This window comes from Convolutriloba macropyga, chromosome 14 (genome assembly GCF_964194025.1).
Source record: "Convolutriloba macropyga chromosome 14, txConMacr16.3, whole genome shotgun sequence".
NCBI classification, from domain to species: Eukaryota; Metazoa; Xenacoelomorpha; order Acoela; family Convolutidae; genus Convolutriloba; species Convolutriloba macropyga.
In genome coordinates, this window is record NC_134481.1 from 912,507 (window position 1) to 937,626 (window position 25,120).

A 25,120-nucleotide genomic window follows, 5' to 3' on the forward strand; every position below is an offset into this window, starting at 1 on the left:
TGACGTTTTGCAGCAGTCTTTTCGTGTGATACCATCTTGGGTTGCTCCTAGGGTGTCTTATTTAAAATCTGTCTTTTATCTGTCTTTAACATATTTTAAATCTCTCTCAATTCAAGTCCAATGAAAAAGTTCACAAATTGATGTTTTGAAGGCTTATTGATTCTATAATATCAACTTAGAATGTAAGTGTTTTGTTCGGCGAAGCTGCTGATCAAGCATGATTTCCTGAAATGGACCCCCCCCCCCCCCCTGATTCAGTCCGACTGGCCCCCCTTAGGTCAAGCTGGGTACGACCAAAGTCCACCCCTCACTTGTGTTTAGAGAACAATGAGTCGTACGGTGGTTATTAATAGCCGCCGTCAGCCTCTCAACCGCTATTATTTAGGCGCTCTTCTTTTTACGACTCGAAGAGGAGTATTGGTTTTCTTCAGGTTTTTTTTTTTACCGGAAGTACCATTCGTTCAGCCGGTGCTTTGACCTCACCGCGAAAGAGTAAAATTGCCGTGTGAACTAATTTTTTTCTGAGCGAGAGAAGTTTTTTGATCATGTGCTTCGTTCAGTTAATGACTTTTCGACTGTGAGAAGTGTTTTTTGACAAATTGCCGCATTTAGATAACCATTTTTGGTCCAGTTTTTTTGCCTGTAATTTAGTTTTTTGTAGAAATAATTTTTAATAGAAGCTGTAATAATGTGTCCTCTGAAATTGAAACCACAGTGTTTTTGAGTGTAATAATGCGTTTTGAATTCTAAATGAGCATATTTTTCCCAATTTTTAAATTCGTTACCGTCTTTTTTAATATAATTTCTCCATTTTCGAATTTCAAAGCGGAGTTGTTTTTCAAAAATCAGTGCATATCGCAAATTACTTTTTTTTATTTGATGCTTTGAATGCCTCTTTATAACGTGAGGTATTTTGTTTTATAGAATTGTACTCATGCTTGCCCGATTATAGCAGTTATTTTGTATAATTTTTCAGATTTTGTTTTATTTTTTGGATTTAATTACTGGAGAGTCTTTTTGTGCACTGTCAGGGAAATGTAATTGTTTTTTTTTTACTTCAAATTTCTTAAAAATTTTTTAATTAGTGTTTTTGTTTTTTTCATGTGTCTGTTTGGGCCCTTATTCTCTGCATTCTTGCCTTTATCAGTCTATCATTTTACTGACACCTATAATTCAAATCAGCTGTGCTTTTATCAGTTGTACAAAAATAACAATTTTACCTTTCTTAGATTTTTGTTTTTGTTTACAATTGAGTTCATTAGTCATTGTGGAAATGAGAATTTGCTTAAAATGTTTGTTTGGTGATTACTTTCTGATTTTGAACGGTTTTGCCTTTGAAATGTGTTTTGTTTCTTCTTTTGTCTTTTGGTTGATTAATTTGAAGGTTTTTCAACTATTTTGCTGATACTTTTTGCGATTTTTGGCACATTGCATCGTTCTGTTGAATTTATTGGTAAATAAATTCACGCCGCACGCTTGCAGGCTCTGTTTATTACAAAGGATGCAAGGTTCTTTTGCTACAAATTTGTCACTTTCTATGCAATTTGACGAAAAAGAATAAATCATTTTACAGAATTTCTGATTTTTCTCTCTTTCAAAAATTGAGATGTGTTTGAGCTCACTAAGGCTTGGCTGATATTTTGTGGTTGGATAACTGGTTTTGAGAGCTTGAAATAAGGGCTATCGTTTGTATGTGTACTTGTACTGCATTAAAAATAAATTGATTTTTCCTAATTTTTCATGTTAATTTTTTCTGGCAAATTCTGTTCTTTGTTTTAAGTCTGTTGTTTTCTCTGCATGCGTTTGATGCAATCTGTAAGGAGATATTAGCTTTTTTTCTGGGGATACGACTTTGAGTTGTTTCTTGAATTCTTCCGGCTATATATATTTTTTGATACGCTTCACCTTTTGATCACGTTTTTCGTTTTACATAAGTCACAATTTTCACGGTTGACTTACCTCACTCACTGTTTCAACTGGATGGATTTTGAAATTCTCTCACGCATGTAAATACGCAATGTAGTGAATACAGTCAAAGTCCACGAGCAAAATCAAACGAAACGGGATAAACATATAAAGCCCGGTCATTAAGTCTCATAGTGCAGTAGTTTATCAAAGTTCATTAAGGCGGTTGTTAGCTGGTGTTAGTATTATGCTTAATGGCCTTCAGTTTCGAAGTTGAATTAAGTGTAGTTTGAGAAGCTGACCGAATATACAAAAGTTGCACACCGAATAAGAAAACTTCGACGCTGAGAAAAATCCTGCCAATTTCTATCTATTAATTTTTTTCTTTTTCTGTTTCAATCACTATGTGCGTCAACGGCGGTTATTTTCCGGCAATCTGCCGGCTATGTTTTTTGATGATCTGTTCAGGGGCATTTTCATTCGCCAAACGATTATAAACTTGCATATATTTTTAGTTAGCAGCTGGACGAAGTGCAATAATACGAAGCTAAATTCATATTTGTTTGATTTTAGACTGATTGAGACAGGTACATCAGATGCGAATCTCGGAGTGCGAGAGAGTGCCCTGACAGCTTTGAGGATTATGGCATCACAATCGGCTTTACTAGAGGTAGCATCTAATCGCCTCAACCTACTTTATTTGGCTGCAATAAGTTATAAGTTCTCTTTTGGAAGTGTTGCAAATACCAATAAATGAAGCCGAGTTAAACTGACAATTAAAAATGTTATTTTAATTAATTGCTCTTGAACGTAGTTCATAGCAATTATTGTAAACGTGTGTGTCTTTTTTATGCAAAATTTTCGCTTGACAATTTTGACTTTTCGAGTGACTTTTACGCCCTTGACTTTTTGCATTTCGCGTGATCTAAAATTCTCTCTCAATCACAATTTCAAGCAGCCAAACTCAATTAGCGGCAATTTAATACAAAAAGTCAAATGAAAATTGCACCGAAACTGGTGTCATTTTTTACTTTAAATCTTAATAGTGGTATATGTTAACCTCTAATGTGGTTATTTGAAGCCCACTTTAGAACTTCTTAATCCCATTTAGCCCCCCCGCCCCCGACTGAAGCAGGCTGCAATTGATTAGAGCTCCTACTAGTCGTTCAAGAGCAATTCTTCCGACGTTTAGTCGGTTATGTTAAAATGTTTCTGTAATTGGAAAAATTATTTGCTGTTCACATTAAAATTTATTATCCTGGCTTCCGTGGTTTTCGAATGTCTGAACAACTATGTTTAATATAATTTTCAACCTGATATAGCTCAATATGATCGTTGTCTTTCAGGAAATGAAGAAGAATGACTTGGTGTCAAAACTTACAAAATTGCAAAACGAAGTTATGTCTGACAAACAGCGATCTAGGTTGGCATCTAAAGCATCTCTAAACACATACAGACAAACAGACAGTGCAGCAATATCCAGCAGAATTCAAAGTGCCTTCACCCGAGAACCGAGCAATCTCGGCAGTGCTCGAATCGACACGAGTCGTCCTCTGTCCTCTGTGGGTTCGAGTGCTATCAAAATCGCCACAAGTTTAGGCCATACGATACCACAGTCTGCGGGTTCTGTTTCGAAACCCCTACCCGTGCAGATTTCAAGCCATTGCAATGTGCTCATAGGACTTCTTGGCAGTTCGTAGTTAAGTTTGAAACAAGATTGAGCAAGATTTAATTTACTTCCCTAGTGTGGGTTTATTTCGTGTCATCTGATTTTTTGTGTTAATTGTTGCGTCGTGTTTATTCAAATAGTATTTTCTGATGTAAATCGTGTAAATATGTTACATAGTAATCCATTTTTGTTCTCATTGTGTTTTGAAAAGCAATGTACTGTTTAGAAAGAAACAGTTTTTGTTTAGATTGCTATTATGATTGAAGGTAGTGTATATGAAGAAATATACGAGAGGGCTCACCTGAAACTCAGTGTAGACAGACAGTTCCAACACGCCACTGGCTTCTAAAACTAGAAACAAATTGCTATATAAACTCCCATTATTTGAACTATACTGTCAGCCTTAGAGTTGAAGAGCTCAAATCCATAAAAACCGCATAGCTTGTGTATAAATTTCGTGAAAAATTAATAGCCACCGTCAGCCTCTCAAACGGCTATTATTTAGGCGCTCTCCTTTTTACAGTTCAAAGAATTTGAACTGTATTGGGGCGCTGTCTTTCACGACTCGAAGAGGAGTATTGGAGAAGTCCTTTTTTTAATCAATTTCATACCGCGGTTTTTGAGAGCAAGAAATTGATGTGTGAAAAAAAATTTTCTAAGCGAGAGAAATGTTTTTGTTCACGTGCGCCTTTTTAAAACAGTTTTTTGCAACTTTTAATGGTTTTGAAGTTTAATTATTCTAGTATTAGGTTTAGGGTTTGTTTTGATAGGAATTGAAGATTTCAAGTTGTTAATTAACAGCCGCCCTCATCTTCTCAGCCGGCTATTACAGCGCACCTATTTTTTTTACTTCGAACTTTTTTTCGCTTTACCCATTTTGCCGCTTTTTCGACATTTTGCATGAAATCTTTTTGACTTCTCTAGGCTAGTTTCATTCTTCTGACATTCTGCTCAAAGTCATTTTAAACAGCAGCTGCTCAGCAAGGCAATTCAAAATGAAGAGAGTCAGTATAAAAAATCAAAGTCACAAATAGAAACGGGATAAACCCATGAAGCCCATTTTTAGACGCCCGGTACCTTGAACTTTGTTCTCATAAGTTTTAGGTACTATCTATAATACTTATTGGTATTGATACTAGACCCTGTATCTTCTCACTGAGAGATAGGAGTATGTTCAATTACGAATTGATATCAAAATAAATCGCACTTAAAAATGTTTTACAAAAATCAATTTTTGTTGATATTTTCCTTTCAATCCCAATAGAGTGATGGGAATCAATGGCGGCTGTTTTCCGGCAATCTGCCGGGTATGTTTTGAGTTAAATGTTAATTTGGAGGTTTTTGATTAGATTTGTTAATTTTTAAGGCGAAATTTAATGATTTATTGCCTGTTTTAATGCTTTAAGTGGGATTTGAATAGAAGCTTGTTACTTATGGAATATTCAGATATTAATTGACTAAATTTTTCTTGATATAAATCAAACTTTTTAGGAAAAATGACAGAAAAATTGAACAATTTTAAACTATTTTTCGAATTTTTTTGCAGTTTTTCTTTTTTTATTCTGACACAAGTTCCTTAGCCTATTGTGATTTGCCCATTGTTTTATGAGCTTTTCATTGCTCTAATTGCAAAGGAACTTTACTCGGCTTTATGTTTCCTTGTACTATTAAAAAAAGACTCGTTAAATTTTTCTAATTTTTTTTTGTTCAATTTGTTTTTGAATTCCGTTTCTATTTTTTCTTAAATTTTTATGGCATTTTTGGAGGTCCATGGTTCACAAGTTGTTCTAGTTTTTTAGTTATAAGTATGGGGAACTTTCTCTTTCGTGTCGTTACCGGAATCCTTCGGGCTGTTTTTCTTTAAGATATTTTCACACCTTTTCATAATTTTTGAAGTCGAATTCGAGTAGTGATTTTGGTCACGTCAAAACAGGATGTGGAGCGAAAAAACAAGTGGTTTTGTGGCGTGAAATTTTTTCGCTCTAATTTTAAAGTACAATACGAAAACGGAGTTTGAACAAAAATTTGCTTCTCGCTAAAGATTTTTTTGTTCACATGCGGCAGTTTCACTTTAATGTTTACTGGTTTTTCAATTTTTTTGATCTGATTTTTCTTCGAAAAAAGTTTTCCAATCCATTCATAGTTCGTTCTGGGCATAATTTTTTTGTTCAAAGTATAGTAGGAAAACGGTGTTCGAACAAAAATTCGCTTTCTCGCTTGTGCGCTTGTGGTTTTTTTATTCACATGGGGCAATTTCATTTTGATTTTTTCTGTTTTTTCAATTTTTTGGATCGTATTTTTTTCTAAATGGTTTTCCCAATCCATTCGTAGTCCGTTCTAGGTCTAGTTTTCTGTTTAGTCAATGAAATTTCTTTGATTTGTACGTCAGGACTTGTCCCGCTATGTTTTTACTTCGCTTTACCTTGTGATCACGTTTTTTATAAGTCAAGACTTTCACGTTTGATTTATGACTTACTTCACTCACTGTTTCAACAAAACGTATTTTAAATTCTTTCACTCAATGAATTACGTGAGATAGAGAATACAGCCAAGGGCAAAAGAGCAAAATCAAAAGAGACGGGATAAACCGATAAAGCCCGGTAATCAAGTCATTGAGAGTTAGATTATCAAAGTTCATTATCAAGTTTGCTGGCTGATATCGATATTAAGTTTATTGGCTTTCAGCTTAGAAGCTGAACTAAGTATAATTGTAAAATCTAACAAACGACGCCAAATTAGAACACTTTTTTGACGCTGAAAAAAAACAGGAAAAAATCAGTCAATTTGTCTGTTTTTTTTCTGTTTCAATCCCGATGTGCATCAAGCGCTTCAACGGTGGCTTTTTTCCGGCAATCTGCCGGCTATCATTGAATTTTGAATAGAAATAATTTAATAATATGTATAGGTTAGATAATGGGATTGAGGCCAGAAGTGTGACATTTTGTGAGTTCTTCCGAGATATGTTCTGACTAAATAGGCTTCAGCAGAATGCAGTCTCGGAACAACGAAAGCCGAGCTCAGTTTCTGAAAAAAACTTTATTCTGCGAGAAAATTTTCAATCCGGAAATCAAAAGGACTTAAGTAAAGATCAGGGTTGACAGTTTTAATTGAGCCAAGGTTTTGGGATTGCGTTCTTTTTGGGAATCTTGTCTTCAATGCTGTCCGCTTTCATTTCTCTGCCTTAATTGTGTTTCCTGATGGCTCTCAAATGAAGGTTGTCTCGATTATCATCGGAGTTTAGTTGCGCGTTTTAGTACCTTCCCGTCCTTGATTTGGGAGTTCGTCGTGATCCACATTGTTGTACAACAATAAGACGCCTTATTCACATTTGTAAAAGATGCACTCAATCGGCTGGAGTTTACTAGTAAAAATAAAACAACCAGCACCGCAACTGGTTTCCTTTTTAATTGCTCGTGAACGAAATTCATAGCAATTATTGTACACGTGTGTGTCTTCTTTTATGCAAAATTTTTGCTTGACAGTTTTGACTTTTCGAGTGACTTTTACGCCCCTGAATTTTTGCGTTTTAGCGTGATCTAAAATTCACTCTCAACCGCAATTTCAAGCAGCTGAACTCAATTGGCGGCAATTTAGTACTAAAAGTCAAATGAAAAGTGCGCCGCAACTGGTGCTGTTTTTCACTTTATGTCTTAATAGTGGTATATGTTAACCTCTAATGTGGTTATTTGAAGCCCACTTTTGAACTTCTTAGTCCCTGTCGTACAATATCAATATTGTGTACTTGAAATTGCACTGCAAATCAGGTTTAGATTTTCTGTTTCGTTTACTTGTGCGGCGAGTGCTTTTAACACAGTTTTGTACTTGAATTCGCTTAGCGAATTGCTTGTCTAATACTTGTCTAGTTTACTCAGATAGTAAATACGACTGACAAGAAATAAGTTAAATTGAGCAACTGTACTCGAGGTGCAAAACTAAGAGAATGAGAGTTGTAATAAATTTGCAACACAGAAGCCATAACGAATTTGAACAAATAAATCCCAGTGCGGGAATTATGGCAACAGACATACTACGTGAAAAAGGCGGTAGATAGTGAATTTAAGATGACTTTATAACACGTCATTCAAGATTAGGTACAATCGTTAAATAAGTACATCGTATAATGATTTTACTGCCCCAAATAAAATGATTATGTACTCCATTTTTAGTGACAATTAAAATTGCATATCATGAAAATTTTAATAACAATATTGATTATATACTAATACTTATTCAACGGTTAAAGAGTTATCAACAATATATGTACTGGTTATCATAGCTAGTCATAAATAATACTGTATGGAAAGTTTAAGTTTAAATATCCTCTCCATCAATAAACAATTCTTCTGGTGGATTGTGATCTGCTGGGCGAATGCGAGGGTCAATTGGAGAAACTTCACCTGTGACTGGCGAGGGAAATGGATTCGGAATTGGCTCTACTTGAGCTGCAGTATCAACAATTGTTTGTATCACCGAAGGCTACACGGATTCGACGTCACCTGCGCGACGCTTCCTGCGAGGCTGTACGATGTTAGGCGGACACGAATTTGTCGAATCACCAGATGAATCTTCGTTGTCATACTTTTAGTATTTTGGGCTTTTTCGTGTCCTCTTAGTTGAACGAGGAAGGATTTGGCGCAATGCTTCTACTGGCGCTGAAGTAGAAGGTAATGTCAATTCTGATCGTTGATTCGTTGGTGGAGGCGCAATAATTACTTCAGAGTCTATAATTTGTTGGCCGGAATTGGTCTCTGGTTGTGAAAGGGCCTCTGGCGGTACGAGAATAGGTGGCACTTTTGGCATCCTTACTCGCATTGCGCGAGCAATTTTGGATTTGTTGGATGAGACACCGCTTGCCGTATCACGTTTGCGATGTCTCCTCTTGCAACCGCCTTTCTGAATTTGTATGGATTTTTTATGTGACTCAGAACTATGGCCTCCGTTGACGTTTCATGTACTCTGGGTCTTCTACGGTTGATGTATTCTGCTAATTTCGTCTTTCGTTCATCACGGTTGCCACATTTGGCAATATCCCTGTTTCTGACCCTGGCCTCCAACTTACCGGGTTCACGTATCAGTGGCGTGAACTGATCTGTCTTTTGTACAACGGAACCAGGGGCTAACACTTCATATAGCCCGTCAAGGTTCTCTTTGGAGCGTCTCTTTGGGTGCTTCTTACGGGCATTATTCAATTGAACTGTATGCTCCTTGAGGGGTATAGGGCGGTGAGTTTTCGTCGAGCGTAAAAATCTGGACTCATTGTCGCCCGCAAGCTGCTCGCGAGAGAGGGCTTCCTTTGTGGCTGTACACAAGTTTCTCTCGATCTCTTTGTCACTACGATAGTTCCCCCAATGGTCTTCTGGTAGCAGTTCATTGGGTGTGACCGCCCCTTCGTCTAAATAATGATTTAAAAATTTCCTCATAACTTAAACCAGAAGAGTGTGGTTTAGTACTAATATTGCTAAGCGGAATATTGGCTTGTCGCCCAAATTGTGATTCGAAAGGCGAAATCTTAGTAGTTTTATGTTTACATATGCTGAGCTGGTAGAGGATTGATTTTGGTGCTGCTTTAATGTTGAGCGAAATTAATTCGTTATTTGCTTCTTTTATACATGCAAGGCGCTGTTTAATTGTACTAATTAATCGTTCTACTAAACCTATAGCTCGATGATCATTTGCTGGAGATGGGATTGGATTGATATTATCTTTTGTGCAAAAGATTTTTATCTGGTTTTCTATAAGACAACGCGCTTGATCTATTCTTAAAGAACGAGGAACTCCGTGGATGTGTATATAATTGTCCAAAATTTTAATAACATTGGAAGCATTTGCGTTATCAAAAATTTCAGCCAAGGGTTATTTGGAAAATCTATCAATGCGTGTTAAACAATAAATTTCATGATCTTTTTCATTGTTAATAGGTCCTGCGAAATCTATTTGAATCTCTTGGTTCGGGACTATACATGGTTTATGCGCTTGAAATTGCTTTGCGGGAATTATAGATTTTAAGTTTTTACCGATTGCAGTGCAAGGTTTGCACTCTATTGCTTGGACCAAAAGGTATCTACTCAGGTATGGCCACCAACAATGCTGGGCCATACATACGATCCCCCAGCTACCGGGTGACTGGCATGGACGTCCTCGATGAGCGCATTCTTTAAGGCGTCTGGGATGACCACCTTCTCGTCCATGAAAGCGCAACCACCGCTTACATGTAAGTCCCGCCAGTAGCTATGCAGGTAGGGGTTTAACTCTTTCAAATGTCCCTCGTCAGAGCGGATGATTCAGTCCCTGTCTTCTTTGAGCACTTCATTTTACTCGTTAGGGAGGCGATTAGTCCTTTGTTGATTACTTTACCAATCACCTTGTCAAAAGATATGACTTGAGGGCTGTCGGTGAGCGGGGTGCTGATATTTGAAAATGATTGTGATTGGCGAGGCGTGTTGAGGGTTGCATTATCCGTGGAGGAAAAGCAAGGCGAGGTTCTAGTAGAACGAGTAGAGGTTCCTTTGCCTTTAATTGAGGACACTGTTTGGCTCATTTTTGACAAATTTGTTGAATTTTCACTAAATTAATTGAGGGAGAAGACAACTGAACTTCAGAGTGAGTTTGGGCAAGAAAAAGACTTTTCGTTGTTTGTCAATTGAACACGCGAATTGTTTAAGGTTTGTGACTTTTTATTGCTAATAAAGGAAGAAAATTGAGGCTTATTTGTGATTGACAATTTAAAGTGGCTTAATTCAGTGAATTGATGCTTATTTTGGTAAGCCAGTGACGATTTTCCTGTATTTCGCGTCTCAAATAGTGCTATTTGAGGTTCAATTTTTAGTGGAGTATTTTGTAGTATTTGTACTATGCGACGCGAGTTGATTTTTAATTTGGTGTTTACTAGTGTGAGTTGCTAATGAGGCATTTGAGTTTTGCGAAATATATGATTGGTTGAATAAGATGGGATTATGCCCGGCGAGTGTTAATTTATTATGATTAAAGCGTACCCGCGGATCGAAATCACCATCAAAAATATGATGATTCGGAGTATTTCATTTTGAAGTATTAAAGTGTTGAGCAGGTGTTAATTAATTCTGAGTTAAATGTACTCACGATGCGGGTGTGCTATCAATTTTTGTACAATTAATGTGAAGGAAATTTTATTAGACTTTCGCTTGGCGAATATTAATTTATTTTGAATTAAGCGTACGCGCATTGCGTGTTCACTATCTGAATTAATATTGTTAGAAGGAGGTATATTTGATTGATGTTTTCGCGTGGCAAGTGTTGGATTAATTTGAGTTAAGCGTACACGCGTTGCGGGGTCAATAATAAAATTATGATTAGTTTTTATGGGTAAATCCGGACTAAGACTTGGCGGAGCGAGTGACATAGTGTCTTTTATTATTAACTTAGGCTTAACGGAATTTATATTCAGTACTTCATTAGTATGTGTAGTGCTAGATGTTTGTATAACAGGTTTATTATCGTGGTAAAATTCATAAGGAGTGACGACCGAAATATGTTTTTCTTTTTGAAGTAATTTGGCATCAGTTTGTATACGTGATAATGTTGCAACTATGAATTCTTCATCATATTTAGGAATACTTTTGGCTGGTTGATAAGGGTTTCGGGATATATAATCAACAATTCCCATCTTTGCGCCTGGCAAATGTACTATTTTAAATTGGTGGGATAAAGGTCGATCAACCGTTTGTGATAAACGACTGTTATAGCTTTTATTGGATCTATGTTTTTTTAAAATTGAAAGAAGAGCTCGATGATCAGTTACAATAGAAAATTCTTTGCCATGAAGATCATTTTCAAAATATTCCATGGATCAGACCACTCCAAGGAGTTCAAGTTCATTGATGCTGTAGCGTTCTTCATTGCTATTCAAAAATCTAGGTGCAAAAGAAATCGGCTTCCAACCATTGGCGGTCAATTGTTCTAATGCTTCTCCTAAGCCGGAGCGATAAGCATAACAATTTATGCGTGTTTCGAGTTGCGGGTTACAATGATTGTTTTCTGTATGATTCGCGATTCGCGTTTTTATAGCTTTAAAATTTATGGTGTGTTCGTCGGTCCAGATGAATTTTGTAGATTTACGGAAAAGGGATCTTAGGGGATAGCTAAGTTTTGCCAGATTGGCAAAAAATTTACTAAAATAGTGAACCGAACCAAGGAAAGAACGTAATTTTTTAAGTGTAATAGGTGGTTGCAATGAAAAGATTGCGAAGTTTTAGATTCAAGAGGTGACGTTCCGGATTGAAAAATATTATACCCCAACAATGAAATTTCTTGCTTCGCAAATTGACATTTGGGAAGATTGATACGAAGGTTATCCGCATCCAATTTCTTTATGACAATCCAGTACAAGTTGAACGTGATCTTCTTCTGAACTTTTGCTTACAATAAGGATATCATCAAGTAAACATAATGTATTTTTAAGGTCAATTCAAGTATAATCCATTGCCTTCTGAAACTCGGCAGACATGTCTGTAAGTCGGCAAAAACCTATTTTAAATCGATATGTGCCGGTCATATCACCATTGCAAATATTGAAATTGCAATGTTTGGCTGTGTCAGGATGGAGATTCAATTGACTATACAAACACTTAAGATCTATAGTAAAAAAATAAAATTTATCAGCTGGTTCTGTTTTGTAATCTGTTATTATTTGTGATATGGTGTCTATAAGTGTTTCAATATTCGGCATTTGGTACTTGTTTTTATGTATGGCTTTTTTGAGAACTTTAGAGTCTAAAGCTCTCTTTATCGTTTGATCTCTTTGAACTGTAATAACTATTGGAGAGATAAAATATTGATCGGAGCAATTGTTAAGATTTTCTATGTGTTCTTCTTCAAAAAGTTTTTTAATTTCATTATTAACTCGGTCTTGTAAATTAATGGGTACTCTTCTACCCTTTTGATGTTCAGGCTGAAAGTTTTTGTGAAATTTAGATTTAACAATGTGACCTTTTGATCTGCCAAGGCGTGAGATAAGTTGAGGAAAATGATTTGCTATGCGTGTTTTGAATGGGCATTGAGTTGTGATAGTGTTGATCATACTACCTTCATCCGAGCGAAAAGTTTGAGTGATTGAAATTCCCAGAATTTCAAATAATTCTCAACCAATCAGTGGTTTCAATCCGTCACGAACGAACACAAATTCGGCGTCATCGATCCGCCAACCATTAATCTCTATCGGCGCTTGCATCATGCCAATGACGGGTATTGGTTCGTTAGCAAAGGTCTTGTTTTCTTGTGCAGGTGCTGTTGTCAGCCATCGTGCTAGTGTAGAATTGCTGTTTACTTCAGTAGCAAGGGATTCTTTCAAAGTGCTACACACACTCCCCGAATCAATGAGAAGTCCTACTTTAGTAATTCCGATCTATAAGATTGTATTTTTGGATTCGATTTGAACTATGGAACTAGCAATGCTAGCGACCATGTTATCATCCGAACTGTCGTAGTTGGATTCACATTGAGGATTATAATTGGCATTTTAGATTGCATTGATAGACTGTTCATTTGTAATTTCCTCAATGGAGTTGACATTAGGACGAGTTGAGTTATTAGACAAAGACTTCGGTTTACGGCATACAGGTGAAAAATGATTATTTGAACCACAATTATTGCAAGGCTTGCCTTTTACAATACATATGTCCTTGTGATTTGCCGACCAAGTGAGGCCACAATTTCGGCATAGTTGATTCGTCTGTCGGATAGGGACTGAAGGATTTTGTCGTTGATTTGATTGGCGAAAGGACCGTTGTGAAGGGATTGCATTCACATGCGATGCGGGTGTGTGTGTTTGAAATCTGTTACTAATTCCGTTGTCCGAGTTCCTTATTTATGGCCAATCATAGAGCTTGTGGTGGTTCGAGACTTTCTCTAAGTACTTCTCGTTGAATTTCAGGATCTTGCATATTGGCAATGAAGAGGTCTTTGATCAGAGTATCTTCTTGATTTCCAAGATCGCAATTCTTGGACAATTCCATCAATTTGCCAAAGAAATGTTCGATAGATTCCCCTTTTTACTGCTTGGTGGTAAGGAGCATGTACCTATCAAAGGTAATGTTTCGCTGACGAATAAACGAAGATTCCATTATTTACCGAAGTTCCACCGGTGTCAATAAGTCCATCTTGAGATGCAGATTTCTGCTACAAATGATACGTCTTCCTTCGGCGCCTAAACTGAGATATAGCATAGATACTGTCTTGCTGTCCACCTGTGTCCATGGCTTGTCTCCACACATGATCCCTATCTCCTTCTGTTTCTGACATCGATTTTCCCAGTTCATTTTCAATTGTGCATTTCTAGCTAACCGTTCTCGTTGCAATTGGGCTGAGGAACTTGTTATTCTACTCTCGTAGATCGGTTCTAGCGGAAGTTGAATAATCTCGGGCTTTGGTTCGAGCATAAAATCCAATGCAATATTCTCCTTCGCAAGAAGGGCCAGTTTCGCCTGCATCTGCCATTTTTCCCATTTCAACGGAGGGTCTACACTAGGTTCTTCAAAGAAGGGTTCGATGCCAAGTGGGGTTCGCATTTGCGTTGCTGACTGAGCCATGTCGTACACAATCAATATTGTGTACTTGAACTTGCACTGCAAATCACGTTTAGAATTTCTGTTTCGTTTACTTGTGCGGCGAGTGCCCTTAACACAGTTTTGTACTTGAATTCGCTTAGCGAATTGCTTGTCTAATACTTGTCTAGTTTACTCCTATAGTAAATACGACTGAGAAGTTATAAATTAAATTGAGCAACTGTACTCGAGGTGCAAAACTAAGAGAAGAAAGTTATAATAAATTACCACTACAGAAGTCATATAGAATGTGAACAAATAATTCCCAGTGCGGGAATTAGGGCAAAAGACATACTACGTGAAAAAAGCGGTAGATAGTGAACTTAACATGACTTTAAAAGACGTTCTGCAAGATTAGGTACAATCGTTAAATAATTACATCGTATAAAAATTTTACTGCACCAAATAAAATGATTATGTACATCATTCGCATTTAAGCTCCCCTCCCAATGACTGAAGCAGGCTGCAATCGATTGCAGCTCCCAATAGTCGTTCGAGAGCACTTCTCCCAACACTTAGTCGACTATGTTTTATATCTGCTGTTTCCGTTATCTATAATGGCCCGTTATGATGTCCATAGAGCCCCTATCCTTTTCAGCCTAATGATTGAAAAGAGCTGCATTAGAATCGAGCACTAGAGGCTTGTAGGCAACTGTTTTAATGTGTGTCGGGTGTTCCTGACAAATCAGTGAATCGAAGTTTCAATTCATAAAGAGGCATAAACATGATGCAAGCAACGATTAACTATAAAACCTATAAAGCATCATTAAGGCAACTGCTCCCAGTTACATCAAAGCAAAAAAGCACGTCATAAGGGCTCGGCAATACTATCTGTATTTGTTAGCAGGTATTTTGTCTGAGCCAATTTTTGGCTGAGATCAGTCACCGATACGTTTTTGAAACATAAAAATATTAAACCTAAATTGAGCGCAATCGATTTAGTTTATTAGTAGTCTTAACAAAAATTTTGTTAAATGAACATTTTCGGAGCTCTCTACGTACGTTAGATTGCATTCTTTGGCCCAAAAGATGTTGGGGGAATCGGCACTAATTTTACCAGCGGGCGGTTGAGCGAACCGGTGGAGGCGCGCAAAACGACGGAGCGTGCGTTGCTATCGGAGCCGTATCGGAGTTTTTCAATCAGAGCAGTTGGATAGTAACCCCTAGGGTTGCTTTCTTCAACGATCCAAACTAAATCACCGATCTTGAGGTGCTGCTCGGCAGGCGTCTGCCATTTAGATCTACGGTTCAGCGCAGGTACATACTCATTAAGCCAACGTGCCCAAATTGCCTTGGCGTAGGACTGTGCACGGGCGTACCGCTTACAATGATCGAACTCATCGACGCCAATGATGGACGGAATTCCAGTTGCTTGGTTACCGAGTAATAAATGATTAGGTGTTATTGCGCCTAGGTCGGACGGGTCGACGCTTACGGGCGTTAACGGACGTGCGTTTAGTGCGTGTTCAACGAGACAAAAAATAGTGTTCAACACCTCATCTGTGAGGCGACGTGTACCGAGGAGAGTGTACAGTACCCTCCTCTCAGAGCTACGGTCCTACCTCTACCAGGTGCCACCTTGAAGTGGCACACATGGCGGATTGAACTTCCACTTAATGCCCTTATGTGCAAGTTAGGCGGCGATGTTAATCCATTTTTCGAAAAAATCACGGAGCTCTTCTCCGCTCCGATAAAGTTCGCACCATTATCTAACCAAATCAAAGCGGGCGTACCCCGACGGGAGACAAACCGCTCCACTCCCATTACACAGGAACTAGTGTCCATGGATGGAACGACTTCAACATGGACAAAACGAGTAGTCAGACAAACGAAGTTGGTGGTATTGGGAGGAGACTGTTGTGCAAGTCTCTCGTTTGGGAGGTCTGCCATCATCTGTTGAATGGATGCGGCACTGAACTTTTTACACAAGACGCATGGATGGCATAACGTTCCTGTACCTTTGACCGTAAGTAATCGATGCCCTGATGATAGTTCTTCAGATGAGTATGCCGCAGGAACAGTTTAACAAAAGTATGACGCGCATCCAGCACAATAGGATGCTCAGTGTCAAAGTCATTTTCCATTAGCCGTCTCGGAGTTGATCAGAAGAACGGATGAGACCATGAGACCCAATAAGCAGAGTAAAATGAGCATTGCAGCCGCTCCTCTTAACGGATTTGTTGTCAAAAGATCCCTTCTTTCGGTATGAAAGGACTCTCCTTGAACCAGGTACTGGAGATGACGTTCGGCTTCGTCAAATTTAACAGGGTTCGCTATGCTGCCGTCTACAGTACGGTAGTTTTCATGAGATGGTTAAAGACGGAGCATATATGCGGTGACACGAATTAGTTTTTGATAAAAACTGAACTTATCAAACGGGATTAGATTAATGCCTTGTTGCTTCAGGGGCTTGGTTACGGATGCGGCTAAAGATGAGATGGAGTCATCATCTTGTTCCTTGGTTACAACGCCGAGCGTGATGTTATCAACGACGTCAGTATTTGGTACGAAATGGAATTGCTTGGTTCTCAAGAGGTCCTCACCCAGCTACTGAATTGCAAAACTTCAGCGGACATACCACGCTTGCCCCCATCTGCTGGATCTTCACAAGTAGCGACGTGGTTCCATTGGTCAACGCTGGTGTTGTCCAGAATTTCACTAACACGATTTACAATGATGATAGGGTGTTTATTGGTTGAAATTATCCACTGCAAGACAACGGTACCATCTGTCCACTTGAATACTTTAGCCACAGTAACCGTTAACGCTCGACAGATTTCCTTTTCTAAACGGGCAGCGAGGAGGACGACTTGTAATTCCAACTTAGGAACTGTCATTACCTTCATAAGTGCAACACGGACCTTGCCCAAGACGAACGCCAGATCTGTTGTAATCTCCCCGAAGTGCAAAATACTTGAGCCCGAAGAAAACCTACTGCACTGAATACGTCTTGCGAGCTATCACCAAACATGTGAGTTTCTCTAAGTACTTCTCGTTGAATTTCAGGGTCTTGCATATTGGCAATGAAGAGGTATTTGATCAGAGTATCTTCTTGATTTCCAAGATCGCAATTCTTGGACAATTCCATCAATTTGTCAAAGAAATGTTCGATAGATTCCCCTTTTTACTGCTTGGTGGTAAGGAGCATGTACCTATCAAAGGTAATGTTTCGCTGACGAATAAACGAAGATTCCATTATTTACCGAAGTTCCACCGGTGTCAATAAGTCCATCTTGAGATGCAGATTTCTGCTACAAATGATACGTCTTCCTTCGGCGCCTAAACTGAGATATAGCATAGATACTGTCTTGCTGTCCACCTGTGTCCATGGCTTGTCTCCACACATGATCCCTATCTCCTTCTGTTTCTGACATCGATTTTCCCAGTTCATTTTCAATTGTGCATTTCTAGCTAACCGTTCTCGTTGCAATTGGGCTGAGGAACTTGTTATTCTACTCTCGTAGATCGGTTCTAGCGGAAGTTGAATAATCTCGGGCTTTGGTTCGAGCATAAAATCCAATGCAATATTCTCCTTCGCAAGAAGGGCCAGTTTCGCCTGCATCTGCCATTTTTCCCATTTCAACGGAGGGTCTACACTAGGTTCTTCAAAGAAGGGTTCGATGCCAAGTGGGGTTCGCATTTGCGTTGCTGACTGAGCCATGTCGTACACAATCAATATTGTGTACTTGAACTTGCACTGCAAATCACGTTTAGAATTTCTGTTTCGTTTACTTGTGCGGCGAGTGCCCTTAACACAGTTTTGTACTTGAATTCGCTTAGCGAATTGCTTGTCTAATACTTGTCTAGTTTACTCCTATAGTAAATACGACTGAGAAGTTATAAATTAAATTGAGCAACTGTACTCGAGGTGCAAAACTAAGAGAAGAAAGTTATAATAAATTACCACTACAGAAGTCATATAGAATGTGAACAAATAATTCCCAGTGCGGGAATTAGGGCAAAAGACATACTACGTGAAAAAAGCGGTAGATAGTGAACTTAACATGACTTTAAAAGACGTTCTGCAAGATTAGGTACAATCGTTAAATAATTACATCGTATAAAAATTTTACTGCACCAAATAAAATGATTATGTACATCATTCGCATTTAAGCTCCCCTCCCAATGACTGAAGCAGGCTGCAATCGATTGCAGCTCCCAATAGTCGTTCGAGAGCACTTCTCCCAACACTTAGTCGACTATGTTTTATATCTGCTGTTTCCGTTATCTATAATGGCCCGTTATGATGTCCATAGAGCCCCTATCCTTTTCAGCCTAATGATTGAAAAGAGCTGCATTAGAACCGAGCACTAGAGGCTTGTAGGCAACTGTTTTAATGTGTGTCGGGTGTTCCTGACAAATCAGTGAATCGAAGTTTCAATTCATAAAGAGGCATAAACATGATGCAAGCAACGATTAACTATAAAACCTACAAAGCATCATTAAGGCAACTGCTCCCAGTTACATTAAAGCAAAAAAGCACGTCATAAGGGCTCGGCAATACTATCTGTATTTGTTAGCAGGTATTTTGTCTGAGCCAATTTTTGGCTGAGATCAGTCACCGATACGTTTTTGAAACATAAAAATATTAAACCTAAATTGAGCGCAATCGATTTAGTTTATTAGTAGTCTTAACAAAAATTTCGTTAAATGAACATTTTCGGAGCTCTCTACGTTCGTTAGATTGCATTCTTTGGCCCAAAAGATGTTGGGGGAATCGGCACTAATATTACCAGCGGGCGGTTGAGCGAACCGGTGGAGGCGCGCAAAACAACGGAGCGTGCGTTGCTATCGGAGCCGTATCGGAGTTTTTCAATCAGAGCAGTTGGATAGTAACCCCTAGGGTTGCTTTCTTCAACGATCCAAACTAAATCACCGATCTTGAGGTGCTGCTCGGCAGGCGTCTGCCATTTAGATCTACGGTTCAGCGCAGGTACATACTCCTTAAGCCAACGTGCCCAAATTGCCTTGGCGTAGGACTGTGCACGGTCGTACCGCTTACAATGATCGAACTCATCGACGCCAACGATGGACGGAATTCCGGTTGCTTGGTTACCGATTAATAAATGATTAGGTGTTATTGCGCCTAGCTTGGACGGGTCGACGCTTACGGGCGTTAACGGACGTGCGTTTAGTGCGTGTTCAACGAGACAAAAAATAGTGTTCAACACCTCATCTGTGAGGCGACGTGTACCGAGGAGAGTGTACAGTACCCTCCTCTCAGAGCTACGGTCCTACCTCTACCAGGTGCCACCTTGAAGTGGCACACATGGCGGATTGAACTTCCACTTAATGCCCTTATGTGCAAGTTAGGCGGCGATGTTAATCCATTTTTCGAAAAAATCACGGAGCTCTTCTCCGCTCCGATAAAGTTCGCACCATTATCTAACCAAATCAAAGCGGGCGTACCCCGACGGGAGACAAACCGCTCCACTCCCATTACACAGGAACTAGTGTCCATGGATGGAACGACTTCAACATGGACAAAACGAGTAGTCAGACAAACGAAGTTGGTGGTATTGGGAGGAGACTGTTGTGCAAGTCTCTCGTTTGGGAGGTCTGCCATCATCTGTTGAATGGATGCGGCACTGAACTTTTTACACAAGACGCATGGATGGCATAACGTTCCTGTACCTTTGACCGTAAGTAATCGATGCCCTGATGATAGTTCTTCAGATGAGTATGCCGCAGGAACAGTTTAACAAAAGTATGACGCGCATCCAGCACAATAGGATGCTCAGTGTCAAAGTCATTTTCCATTAGCCGTCTCGGAGTTGATCAGAAGAACGGATGAGACCATGAGACCCAATAAGCAGAGTAAAATGAGCATTGCAGCCTCTCCTCTTAACGGATTTGTTGTCAAAAGATCCCTTCTTTCGGTATGAAAGGACTCTCCTTGAACCAGGTACTGGAGATGACGTTCGGCTTTGTCAAATTTAACAGGGTTCGCTATGCTGCCGTCTACAGTACGGTAGTTTTCATGAGATGGTTAAAGACGGAGCATATATGCGGTGACACGAATTAGTTTTTGATAAAAACTGAACTTATCAAACGGGATTAGATTAATGCCTTGTTGCTTCAGGGGCTTGGTTACGGATGCGGCTAAAGATGAGATGGAGTCATCATCTTGTTCCTTGGTTACAACGCCGAGCGTGATGTTATCAACGACGTCAGTATTTGGTACGAAATGGAATTGCTTGGTTCTCAAGAGGTCCTCACCCAGCTACTGAATTGCAAAACTTCAGCGGACATACCACGCTTGCCCCCATCTGCTGGATCTTCACAAGTAGCGACGTGGTTCCATTGGTCAACGCTGGTGTTGTCCAGAATTTCACTAACACGATTTACAATGATGATAGGGTGTTTATTGGTTGAAATTATCCACTGCAAGACAACGGTACCATCTGTCCACTTGAATACTTTAGCCACAGTAACCGTTAACGCTCGACAGATTTCCTTTTCTAAACGGGCAGCGAGGAGGACGACTTGTAATTCCAACTTAGGAACTGTCATTACCTTCATAAGTGCAACACGGACCTTGCCCAAGACGAACGCCAGATCTGTTGTAATCTCCCCGAAGTGCAAAATACTTGAGCCCGAAGAAAACCTACTGCACTGAATACGTCTTGCGAGCTATCACCAAACATGTGAGTTTCTCTAAGTACTTCTCGTTGAATTTCAGGGTCTTGCATATTGGCAATGAAGAGGTCTTTGATCAGAGTATCTTCTTGATTTCCAAGATCGCAATTCTTGGACAATTCCATCAATTTGCCAAAGAAATGTTCGATAGATTCCCCTTTTTACTGCTTGGTGGTAAGGAGCATGTACCTATCAAAGGTAATGTTTCGCTGACGAATAAACGAAGATTCCATTATTTACCGAAGTTCCACCGGTGTCAATAAGTCCATCTTGAGATGCAGATTTCTGCTACAAATGATACGTCTTCCTTCGGCGCCTAAACTGAGATATAGCATAGATACTGTCTTGCTGTCCAACTGTGTCCATGGCTTGTCTCCACACATGATCCCTATCTCCTTCTGTTTCTGACATCGATTTTCCCAGTTCATTTTCAATTGTGCATTTCTAGCTAACCGTTCTCGTTGCAATTGGGCTGAGGAACTTGTTATTCTACTCTCGTAGATCGGTTCTAGCGGAAGTTGAATAATCTCGGGCTTTGGTTCGAGCATAAAATCCAATGCAATATTCTCCTTCGCAAGAAGGGCCAGTTTCGCCTGCATCTGCCATTTTTCCCATTTCAACGGAGGGTCTACACTAGGTTCTTCAAAGAAGGGTTCGATGCCAAGTGGGGTTCGCATTTGCGTTGCTGACTGAGCCATGTCGTACACAATCAATATTGTGTACTTGAACTTGCACTGCAAATCACGTTTAGAATTTCTGTTTCGTTTACTTGTGCGGCGAGTGCCCTTAACACAGTTTTGTACTTGAATTCGCTTAGCGAATTGCTTGTCTAATACTTGTCTAGTTTACTCCTATAGTAAATACGACTGAGAAGTTATAAATTAAATTGAGCAACTGTACTCGAGGTGCAAAACTAAGAGAAGATATAAAAATTTTACTGCATCAAATAAAATGATTATGTACATCATTCCCATTTAAGCTCCCCTCCCCATGACTGAAGCAGGCTGCAATCGATTGCCGCTCCCAATAGTCGTTCGAGAGCACTTCTCCCAACACTTAGTCGACTATGTTTTATATCTGCTGTTTCCGTTATCTATAATGGCCCGTTATGATGTTCATAGAGCCCCTATCCTTTTCAGCCTAATGATTGAAAAGAGCTGCATTAGAACCGAGCACTAGAGGCTTGTAGGCAACTGTTTTAATGTGTGTCGGGTGTTCCTGACAAATCAGTGAATCGAAGTTTCAATTCATAAAGAGGCATAAACATGATGCAAGCAACGATTAACTATAAAACCTACAAAGCATCATTAAGGCAACTGCTCCCAGTTACATTAAAGCAAAAAAGCACGTCATAAGGGCTCGGCAATACTATCTGTATTTGTTAGCAGGTATTTTGTCTGAGCCAATTTTTGGCTGAGATCAGTCACCGATACGTTTTTGAAACATAAAAATATTAAACCTAAATTGAGCGCAATCGATTTAGTTTATTAGTAGTCTTAACAAAAATTTCGTTAAATGAACATTTTCGGAGCTCTCTACGTTCGTTAGATTGCATTCTTTGGCCCAAAAGATGTTGGGGGAATCGGCACTAATATTACCAGCGGGCGGTTGAGCGAACCGGTGGAGGCGCGCAAAACAACGGAGCGTGCGTTGCTATCGGAGCCGTATCGGAGTTTTTCAATCAGAGCAGTTGGATAGTAACCCCTAGGGTTGCTTTCTTCAACGATCCAAACTAAATCACCGATCTTGAGGTGCTGCTCGGCAGGCGTCTGCCATTTAGATCTACGGTTCAGCGCAGGTACATACTCCTTAAGCCAACGTGCCCAAATTGCCTTGGCGTAGGACTGTGCACGGTCGTACCGCTTACAATGATCGAACTCATCGACGCCAACGATGGACGGAATTCCGGTTGCTTGGTTACCGATTAATAAATGATTAGGTGTTATTGCGCCTAGCTTGGACGGGTCGACGCTTACGGGCGTTAACGGACGTGCGTTTAGTGCGTGTTCAACGAGACAAAAAATAGTGTTCAACACCTCATCTGTGAGGCGACGTGTACCGAGGAGAGTGTACAGTACCCTCCTCTCAGAGCTACGGTCCCACCTCTACCAGGTGCCACCTTGAAGTGGCACACTTGGCGGATTGAACTTCCACTTAATGCCCTTATGTGCAAGTTAGGCGGCGATGTTAATCCAATTTTCGTTACATTCACGGAGCTCTTCTCCGCTCCGATAAAGTTCGTACCATTATCTAACCAAATCAAAACGGGCGTACCCCGACGGGAGACAAACCGCTCCACTCCCATTACCCTGGAACTAGTGTCCATGGATGGAACGAATTCAACATGGACAAAACGAGTAGTCAGACAAACGAAGTTGGTGGTATTGGGAGGAGACTGTTGTGCAAGTCTCTCGTTTGGGAGGTCTGCCATCATCTGTTGAATGGATGCGGCACTGAACTTTTTACACAAGACGCATGGATGGCATAACGTTCCTGTACCTTTGACCGTAAGTAATCGATGCCCTGATGATAGTTCTTCAGATGAGTATGCCGCAGGAACAGTTTAACAAAAGTATGACGCGCATCCAGCACAATAGGATGCTCAGTGTCAAAGTCATTTTCCATTAGCCGTCTCGGAGTTGATCAGAAGAACGGATGAGACCATGAGACCCAATAAGCAGAGTAAAATGAGCATTGCAGCGGCTCCTCTTAACGGATTTGTTGTCAAAAGATCCCTTCTTTCGGTATGAAAGGACTCTCCTTGAACCAGGTACTGGAGATGACGTTCGGCTTCGTCAAATTTAACAGGGTTCGCTATGCTGCCGTCTACAGTACGGTAGTTTTCATGAGATGGTTAAAGACGGAGCATATATGCGGTGACACGAATTAGTTTTTGATAAGAACTGAACTTGTCAAACGGGATTAGATTAATGCCTTGTTGCTTCAGGGGCTTGGTTACGGATGCGGCTAAAGATGAGATGGAGTCATCATCTTGTTCCTTGATTACAACGCCGAGCCTGATGTTATCAACGACGTCAGTATTTGGTACGAAATGGAATTGCTTGGTTCTCAAGAGGTCCTCACCCAGCTACTGAATTGCAAAACTTCAGCGGACATACCACGCGTGCCCCCATCTGCTGGATCTTCACAAGTAGCGACGTGGTTCCATTGGTCAACGATGGTGTTGTCCAGAATTTCACTAACACGATTTACAATGATGATAGGGTGTTTATTGGTTGAAATTATCCACTGCAAGACAATGGTACTATCTGTCCACTTGAATACTTTATCCACAGTAACCGTTAACGCTCGACAGATTTCCTTTTCTAAACGGGCAGCGAGGAGGGCGACTTGTAATTCCAACTTAGAAACTGTCATTACCTTCATAAGTGCAACACGGACCTTGCCCAAGACGAACGCCAGATCTGTTGTAATCTCCCCGAAGTGCAAAATACTTGAGCCGGAAGAAAACCTACTGCACTGAATACGTCTTGCGAGCTATCAGCAAACTTGTGAAGTTCAAGATGTTGGAATGGTCCTGAAAAGTAACTTCTTGGTATAGTGATCTCAGCTAACTGCGGCACTTCAACACTCCAGGCAAGGTGCTGTTAGTACCCCTGATCCCACTTAAGCCCAAGCACGTGCATTGATTGCTCCTTGGATGAAACGATGACTTTTTAGGTTCAGTGGATTGAGCAGACCCATCAATTCGGTCAGCCAGATCTGGTACATTGCTTACAAACTTAGTAAGCTTGAACCCACCTAGATGGAGAAGATGTACCAATTACTTCGACCTAATGAGGACCCTCTCGGGGGATTCCACTGAGTCTAAGTGATCGTCAATGTAGAAGTTCTCAAGGACAGCTTTCGCAGCTTCTGGGTACTCCTTAGCGTTATCAATTGCCGAGCTGCTCCGTTTAGTACCCTACGAACCTTGCCTGGCTTGTTCGGATTGACAACCGGGTGGTGTGGTAGGTACCACTCTCGTTCCGAGCGACTTTCCATTTTATGGGCATCTTTGACCCTTACTACATAACCCCTGTCTAAGTCCTCTTTGATGGTATTCGAATACTTATCCCTCAAAAGCTGGTCTTTCGTAAGCCGATTTTTCAAAGATTTCAATTGAACCAGCGCTTAGAAATAATTGTTGGGCAGTTCGATGTTATCTTCAGCCCATAGTCTTCCGACATCGTAACTTTTTCCATTATGGCCTGTATTGTTTTCAAAAATGTCAAGCGAACGCTCATCCTTGGCGGACAGTGGGTCTACTTGCTTCAATGCACCGTTCAACTCTCTGTCGTACCAAGACTTTACTTGACTAGCGCGCTCA

The 25,120-nt window shown here is 40.0% G+C and overlaps 1 protein-coding gene across 1 annotated transcript in view; it reads left to right on the forward strand.

Annotated features, from left to right (window-relative positions):
• Positions 1-3,773, forward strand: part of LOC142353351 (serine/threonine-protein kinase 36-like) — a 97,682-nt gene extending 93,909 nt beyond the window's left edge. The window contains exons 28-29 of the mRNA XM_075405584.1: positions 2,479-2,575; positions 3,252-3,773. Of these exons, the coding sequence (XP_075261699.1) occupies positions 2,479-2,575; positions 3,252-3,605 (451 nt within the window). The 3' untranslated portion in view covers positions 3,606-3,773. The remainder of the gene's footprint in view (positions 1-2,478; positions 2,576-3,251) is intronic.
• Positions 3,774-25,120: the final 21,347 nt, after the last annotated feature.